The 8,833-nt window shown below is 42.0% G+C and overlaps 1 protein-coding gene across 1 annotated transcript; it reads right to left on the bottom strand.

Annotated features, from left to right (window-relative positions):
- Nucleotides 1–5,885: 5,885 nt before the first annotated feature.
- On the bottom strand, nt 5,886–7,701 carry rassf10b (Ras association domain family member 10b). Its single transcript, XM_069173975.1, has one exon. The coding sequence runs from the start codon at nt 7,493–7,495 to the stop codon at nt 6,164–6,166; it is 1,332 nt and encodes a 443-aa protein (XP_069030076.1). The 5' UTR covers nt 7,496–7,701; the 3' UTR covers nt 5,886–6,163.
- Between the last annotated feature and the right edge of the window lie 1,132 nt (nt 7,702–8,833).

Here is an 8,833-nt window from a genome sequence, read left to right as displayed (position 1 = left end):
CCCAGTCTGTTAGCAGCAGGCCAAGTGCTCTCCGAGCAGCTCACACCTCAGCGCTGGTATTGAAGTCCCGGCTCTCGAGTCAATACCTTCATTAGTGACTTCATGGCAGATCGCTCTCTGAGGCCGAACAAAGGCAGCCAGGAACACAAAGTGACACATTCCAGGGATTAGACAGCGCTGGCAGGTTTGTGCCATTAACAGAAGGTCATTTTTGCCTTGAATGCGAGGAATTTGCTTTGACACCAGGAAAAAAAATACATTTCAATGTAATTCATTTGACAAGGTGTTTTTTCTTCCACTCAACAGTTTGATGTAGTTTAAAGTAGTGTTGACATGCTTCACCATATCAGAGGCTTTTCTGTGCCTAAAACCTCCGAGGCCGTCTTAAAAGCTTTAAATAGCTTCACATAAAACTGTGAGAAATGCTTCCAACAGTTTGCGTAGCTTTTTTTCTAAACACTGTTTTGTTCTACCATCTTGCTTTCATCAGTGTGATGCCTGAGCTTGTTTTCCATTAGTCCCATCAATTATTCACTGACTAAATACATTTCATACAAAAAGTTACCACAATAAGAATAGTTTAAAACAGATGAAAATGCTCACAAGTATAAATGATCCTAAATTCAAAGAGGTCTTTACAAAATATTATTTTTCCATCTCAACCCGTCAGTGAGTAGCGGATTTTCTGGCATTAGTGAAGTAAGCAAATTGTCATAATGTTGAATTGGAAGTTTCTGCAGACTTTCTTCTCTAGTCTACAGAGATAAAAGCATTGATCAATGTGAGTGGGTTTAGTTGCATTGATTATCACATTATTATCTTCAGCACACAGGTTTGTCTTGTAGTGCCACAGAGGAAGAGAAAGCAGACGTGGGGAACTTGCTGGTTTTCGCTTTGAATTTGTAATTTGCAGGATTTCTTTTTGGTATTTTTAACTTTAGTTGTGAGAGACTCACAACAAAGACACCCCAGACAGAATCAGACCAGGCGTATTAAGCCCTTTTCCACTGCTGGTACTTAACGTGACTCGACTCCCTTTTGGTTCCAGGGAATTTTCTGGATTTCGTTTTCCTCTGCAGGTTGTACCTCCTCAATGCAAGGAGACATTTTGTTTCAGAGGAGGCTGAAGGCAGCAACACAAAAACACACAATTAACCAGGGTGTGGTTTGAAGGTTGATATTAATGAAGTCCAGTGAATAAAAAAACTTCTATAGTGGATTGGCTCGTTAACAGCATCAGGTTTTGTGCAGGATGTGTCGAACACATAGTAAAGCATTGATTGCTGACTAATCAGCGGTATGCAGCGTTTTCATGTCAACTTTTGAATATTGTCTCAGCTCGTATACCTTTTAGTATTGACTTTTGCTCGATGGAGCAAAGGAAAAAAAAAAGCACTTGACATGTATATTGCAGTGGTAGGAAAATGGCGACCCGTTGGTTAAATCCACCTCCATGCACCTCCTTCCTTTCCTCCCTCCAACAAAAGCTTACGTTTCCCCTTTTGTAGTTTTTCATCAAAACTTAAGCACATTTTTAAAGAAATGTTTTGTATGTAACAATGCACATAATAGGCTTGTTTAAATCCTAAAAAAAATAACCGTGTAAAGAAAAATATAAACACAAATAGTGGCAGTCAAAAGAAGTGCTTGATTTAAAAAAAAAGAAAAAAAAAAGGCAAAAATAAGAACAGTATTTTCATTCAACTATAAATGGAACAGATCGCTGATTATGGATCCATAGTAGAAAGTCTCTTGGTGAGACAGAAAGCATGCATTTGTGTTATGGTTTTACCTTTTTAAATGAAACCTAACTGCTGACCCCTGACATGTAATATGCAAACTTCAGTGGCCTACACAGTAGGCTGTAACGTGACTGCTGCTTTCCTCTCACTCTTTTTCCAAAAAACACAGCTTTTCATCTGGTCACATTTCTTTCGTTTCAGGTTGGGCTATGTTCACCAGTGACCCGGGTCCGTTTACCATGTTTCCTTTATCCCGTACCACGCGCAAGAAATCATTTGAGGTTTTTAGAACACGTGTAGTAATCAGCGTCGTGCAAATTTGGTTGTAATTGAATTGTCAGCTTGTAATGTAAACACACCACCTGCTGAAGAGGATATTGTTCAGGATGTCATTTCACCGTTTGGACAGAGTTGATGCATGGAGAACGTCTCACCGCTCTGTACGGACTTTACTGATGAAAGTGACATAATGATTTAGTGGCTGTGCAGAGACCTCTGTTCCCTGCTGCTCAGGTCCCACAGAACACCCTCTGCTCTGGCCACGAAGAGCCTCTGAGTCCTGTTGCTCAGAGCGTGCTTTCTCTATCGGCCCTTGCTTCCCCACTGTTCACCTTCATGACCCCCAGCAGAAAGAGTCAGATGGCAGCGATGCTTCAGTAACTTTAACCTCCGATAATATGACCTGCGAACCCGGCGACGACCCCGGAACAAAGACTGTGACTCTTTCTTTCTCAGAGCCGGACATGGTGTGCTAACTTGTGCAGGATTGTGATTTGTGCATGTTTATGCACATGTCAGGAAGTTGTAATAAAAGACAGAATATTGGATATACTTGTGTGATAATGAGACAATCAGCCTGCACGTGGCTCCGGCTGCATATCAAAGAGAAAAACATTCAAACTTATGACTGCCATTCTTCACAGTCTTTTGTCTGTTTAATTAGGCCAGCTCAGCAAAAAGCATTCGAGAAGAACACTTCAGATTCCTGAATTTCCTCTCAAACGAGTCCCAGAGTCTTGCAGACACTCCACATAATCAAAACTTGACATTATGCAGCTCCATTCAGCGAAGTAAGAAAACCCTCTAACAGACTTTACCCCTGAAACAAAAGACAAGGAATGTGCTCCTCTTTTCATCTGAGAATACTGTATGCACTATTACACCCTCGCCTGTGAGATAAAGGTTTTTTTTTTTTTTTCAGGTCAGGCTAATTTATGTTCCTCAGTGTAACAAAGTGGCAAATGAAAAGAGTGGAGCACGGAGGAGACTGCTGCTGTGTGTGAAGAGGCAGGAAGGCTGCCATTCACACGGCATGTAACACAGTACTTCCCCTTGTTTGACAATGATGTTGCCCTAAATTCAGAGAACAAAGACACTTAAGGTGGCTTGTATTTCTTTGTGTTGTCTTTGTGAGAACCAATTTCAGTCTCAGACCTTGACAGTCGGGACATTGTTGGAAAGTGAAGATATTTTGTCGGGTTTTCACCCCTTCAAACATTTGTTTAGTCTCAGGATTTTCACAGTAGGAATTAGTTAGAATTATGTTGTAACATGGAGTTCAAGTTATGGCAACAGGAGGACGAGTCAATAAGAGTCCCTTCACAAATAGAGGTACAGTAGAATCTCCGGGCAAACTCTGGTTTAAGAAGAAACCGCCCTCATTCACACTTCTCTTCTCTGTCGAGACAAAAACAACCTGGTGTACACACCCAACATCATTTTAAGCAGCCTGGAGCGCTCACATAAAGCTCTTCTCTACACATTGATGCTGTCAAGTTTTATTTCGCTACAAAATTCTCTTTTGAACAAAAAAAACTCTCTAAAGGCTCCATTCCTTACCAATGGTTGTTCGACTGGACTGAAACTTTACCTCAGCGTTATCTTACATAAACCTGCTGTCCTGCATTCAACCATATGAGGAGAGGATGATGTTTGAGCTACAGTTTAACACTTCAATACACATATCTATGAAGCCTGAGGAACAGGGAGAAGAGGCAGCAGTGTAGACAAATTTGGGGTTAATGTTACATTTGGGAAGATATTCAATATGCTAACATTACCAGCTTACTTTATCCATTTATAAAGTGTATTTATGGCTCCATTTCAACAGCAGCATTTAAAAAAAAAAATGCTGCTTGTGTGCTCAGTTTGAGTCTGTACTCTGCTTAAAAACATTTGGAGGAGCACTTCAAAGAGCCAAGAACAAAGTAAAACACATCTTGCAGATAAAACAGATTCATCTATTATTAATAGTTTGACTTTAAGTTTTGTTTTGTAGTTTTGTTAAAAATGTAGGGCCTTTAAACTAAATGTCTGGTTTATTGTTCTCTGTAGAGATTAGAAGAAGTTCCCTGTCAATAATGAATGTGAACCTATCATTGTGGTGCTAAATGCCAAAAGCTACAACAGTGTGTAACATGGTACACTGGGACTTCACCCCAAATGATCCTCCAACGTTCACACACATCTGGTTTGGTAAGTCATTGTATATGCTGAGAAAGCACTCCGTTCATCTTTTATTCTGTGGTTTTGAATGTGCCTATGAAGTAGGTACACTACTCTGGGGACACAGCAAGTAATGTATACTTTTGTGTTGTCTTGTGTATCACTGTGTATTCGGTTATAAAACATGGGTGAGTTCATCAAGGACGGAAACTCAATACAGGTTGCGATGTTTTTTATTCTCCGGTGCGGAACCAACAAACTTCTTCTGACAGTGAGTAAAGAGTGTGGTCGTACTGTCTTCACTACAGATGTGTTCTTCAGTGGCTGCAGACGACTGCGCTGCACTGTACTGATCCAGCTCTGCTTCCTTAATGTCAACATCACAAAAAGGGCTCTTCAGTTAATTAAAATGAATTCATGGTATAAAACTATTTATTTTCCAACTTGTTAATGTAATATGCACTTTTAAACGGATTACACCATCTTGTATGTCATCGACCCCACAAACCAAACCTTCTCCAGCTTTCACCTGTTGTTTATTTTAATATTTGATCTGGACTCCAAAATGTGTTTTTACAAGAGTGCAAACATGTTATGGTCCAAATAATATCGATTTCATACAGTCCAGCATTATAAATACTTAAAAAGGCAGATTGCACCACAAAACTAATGTTGCACATGTTGCTCCAAAGTTACAAACTGGATTCTTGCGGGAAAAAGATTTAAAATGTATTCATGACTGGTCTTTAAATAGAGAGCAAAGATGATGTGACAGAGTTCACCAGATATGAGGGGGGTGAAGGGGATAAACATGAGAGGAAAGAAAAACAAGAGATGAGCTTCTTCTTGACCTCACAAAATTATAGTCTGCAGATTGCTTCACTATCATCAAACGTATTCTCAAGGTGAAATGGTTGAGAACTGATCTGACCAAAACCATCCAAACCCACAACGTCAAGCTGATAGAAAAACGGTCTTGACTTCTTAAAGATTTTGTTTCCACCCTCCAGCAAAGCTTGTTGTTGTCTGTGTACTTAGTGAACAGCAGGCAGCCTCTGCAGGGATTCATAAGACGTTAAAGACATTTAGTGGCCGAAACGCTGATCTGTTTTCATTTGGGAAAATAAATGCCAGAGCCTCTTTTTACGTTTTTAGCCGTTTGCAGATAAAATGTGGAGAATGAGTGCTGCTGGCTCAAAACTTTGATAGCAATGTTCAGCTGCAACATTGTTCAGATTCAGAAGTAACAGTTTTGGATTAAAAGACATCTGGGAGACGAAGTATTCACATTCTTCATGTATGTGTGCAAAATGTCACAATTTATCTGAGAGAGAAAGGTCATTTCAGCTCAGTGAGTCGTCAGGATGCAGAGCAGACATCTGATTTGAGCTTTGTGCCTCGGTGTTGACTTCGGATATTGTTATGACTCTGTATGATTTTGTTTTTTGTGTATCTTGGTGTTTGGGTCGCAGCGAGAACTGGAATGATGATGTTCACCACCTGCAGAATTCACCTCCCTCCTCCCCCAAAACCTTATACTTTGTGTTTTGGCTGCGTCCTCCTGCTGTCTCGGAGGTGTGTATTATAGCTTTTACCACACAGGGATTTTCACATATTTCACTTCGTGTCATCTTCTGACTCGAAACCTGCAGACGTGTCTCAAATGCAAAGAGAAAAGAGAGGCAAAGAAAGTTAAGCTTCTGACAGTGTTTATTTTCATGTCAGATTAACACTTGTTACGCCCACAAAATAGAACTGCAGTTCCTAAACCAGTTTAGGGTTGTATAAAAATATGGGGTTATGATGACATGCAAGGATACAAAAAAAATAAAAAATCAGTCATCCATATGGATATGTTACAGTGATGATTTTGTTTTCGCAGAGTTTTTATGATCCCTGAGGCTGTTGAAGTGTGAATCTTTTTTTGTTGTTGAAAAATGATAAACAGTCAGATAAACCACCTTCCAGATGAAATGCTAAACCAGTGACTCCCACACCGGGAGGCTGTCTGAGTCCTGACTGTGCAGAGAACTTAAGCCAGTGTCTGAGTCGTCGTCGTTCACACTGTGATCTTTGGACAGACCCCTGGCTTGCTCCACCCACTCGCTTTTCCTCTCCAAAGTGCTCCTCATCCCCGTCCTATCGTCTGTCCCGTGGCTACATCTCTGCTCGCTGCCTCTCCCTTCCTCTATGTCCAAAGTGTTCACTTTCTCCAGCAAATCCCTCATCTCCTTCTCCCTCGCCCCGCAAATCTGTTGGGTCAGCTCTAAATCGCTCCTAATAGCTTCTAAATCCGCGTTGAGGCGGAGACCGATGTATAAACTCGCATCTAGCTGCGTTTTGATCCTCTCTTCCTCCAAAAGCAGCTCGTTTTGTGATGTTGTGTCTGCCTCGGCGCTGGGGAGGGACGGCGAGCCCCCGCTGGGCTCCGAGTCTTTGCTCTGCAGCTCCTCTTTCCTCCGCTGCATCCAGCGGTGGTTCAGCTCCTCCTGGATCTGCTCGCTGACAATGTCCATCAGGGCTTCATGCTCCCACAGCTCCTCTTGTTGTCCAACTACTTCCTCACACAGCCGGACATACTCTTCAAACTTGGTAAAAGTCTCAAGTGAACACAGTTTGTCTCCCTCTTGCCCGGAAGCTGGAGTAGCACCCACCAAATACGTGTTTTGCACATAATTGATCCCATCCCTTTTAATTCTGTCGAAATGCACCTTTGCCTCGCAACTCTCAATCTCTGCGTCCAGCTCTGTAATCCTCTGAATCTGCTGGCGGATTGTATGATCCTGAGAAACCACGAGATGGACCAAAGTTTCCATCTTCTCTGCGCAGGACGCGTCTCTGTGCGCCGCTTGCGTCCTCTTTTTATTGATCTTCTCCAACTTTCTGAAAGCTTTCCTGACAATCCGACGCTGCTTCTCAGGTGAGATGCAGCCCACGGGAGCCCGCGCGGTCCCTTTGGTAACGCAGGTGCTCTGTTTGCTCAGCACCACGCGCGCCTCTGCGCTCCGGGCTCCGTGGTTCGCCAGAGACGCCTCGTTTCTCACCAGCACAAACTTCACGTTCCGCTGCTCCTCTCCCCACGCGGCCCAAAGCCGACAAATCTTTGTTTTGTTCGGCAAAATCCTCTCGAAGCCTCTCCACTTCTCCACGATGCAGTAAGACAGTGGCGCGGAAAGGCCGTGCGGTGGCTTTTGGTCTTCCAGAAGCACTTCGACTACATCAGCGCAGGTCGTGCGCTTTGACAAGCCGAGGACCAGCTTTTCCTCCCGGCACACCCACACTGATATCTTACTCTCATCCGACTCCATCGTGGATTTATCCTAAACTCTATCCTTCATAAACGAAACGAGAATAATTCATTCTTAAAATCGATTTAAATCCGCATGTCTGGAGAGAAGCGCAGCAGTATCCATCTTCATCTCCTGTGTGTGCATGCGCGCTGCTTCCCAGACACATCTGAGAAGTCGCAGACGGGACTGGAGTCCGGGAGCTCCATCCGTGCTCTTGTGCACTTTCCTGAGGCCCCGTCGGGGAAACATTTGCAGCGTGTTTGTGCTGCGTCCAGACAGCTTCTGATGAGATCACATGACCACCAGGAAGTAATGAGTAACACGACTCCACACTGTGATCTCCTAAGCGATTCTGTTTTAATGTGATCCGTTATCATTTTAGTATTGATCACCAGCTTACATTCTCTGACGGCCATGGGAGATTTCTTGTGTTATGAGGGTCGTGGTATCCACAATGCATTCATAATTATTCAAAGAAATAATCAAAGAAAGTAATAATTAAGAATATAAAGAAAAAGGATATTTGGCTCAAGTGTCAGTGGAAATATTTGTTTGAAGTACAGGAAATGATTTAAACTAAAATAAGCGGGCTTTTTATTTTTGTATTTAATGTGTGTTCATATGTTGATTTGCAACCGACTGAGTTCAGATTTCAGTCTTGGTGAATCTTGAACTCTTCAGCTTTGATTGCAAAGTAAGAGAACACATTGCTGTTTATGGACTTCAGCTCTGGCTTTGTACAGTTGCCAGTGTAGCTGTGTGTGTGTCCACACAAGTTTGGTAATACAAACACTTGTTTTCTACTTTTATCAAAACTTGTGGTATGAGAAGTGTGCAACTTATTAAACATCCATCTTGTAACGACAGTAGTTTATATGAGCGATCTTGTTGGATTAGATTGTGGGTTACTCATCATGAGCACATTAAAGTCGGACACAGTAGAAGTGTTTTATGCATCCAAACTATTCCGTTGGGCTCCACGCTTTATTGAACTCTGCTCAGCAGTAGTTAATCAGATATCCTGGAGAGTTTTTAGTTTTCACTTTTGAGTCTGTGTAAAGTCACATGTCGACAGAGAGCCTTTCCTGCCTCCAAATGGCTCCTTCACTACAACATTTAAATCAGAGGAATTTACTGATTTCATCCTAAAAGTAATTGACAGTCATTTTAAAACGGGGGCTTTAATACATGTTCTGATATTTCTAACGTCGGTAGGAAAACGGGCTAATATTTAAAATATTAGTTAACAATATCCTGGTAGCCTGCAGTTCAAATTAGTCAGTTGGAGCTTTTCTATTTGATCACATCAGTTTCTGCTTTAAGGAAAACACATTTTAATTGTAAGGGTTTGCTTTC

Source organism: Embiotoca jacksoni, unplaced genomic scaffold (assembly GCF_022577435.1).
Source record: "Embiotoca jacksoni isolate LCO1_2020_lvr unplaced genomic scaffold, fEmbJac1.0.p SCAF_6, whole genome shotgun sequence".
Lineage (NCBI taxonomy): Eukaryota > Metazoa > Chordata > Actinopteri > Embiotocidae > Embiotoca > Embiotoca jacksoni.
The sequence above is the reverse complement of the archived record's forward strand: the minus strand, read 5'-3'. Positions and strand labels throughout refer to the sequence as shown.

Excerpts from the sequence above, each read along its gene's own strand:
- rassf10b (XM_069173975.1), bottom strand. The coding sequence starts at position 7,495 with ATGGAGTCGGATGAGAGTAAGATATCAGTGTGGGTGTGCCGGGAGGAA.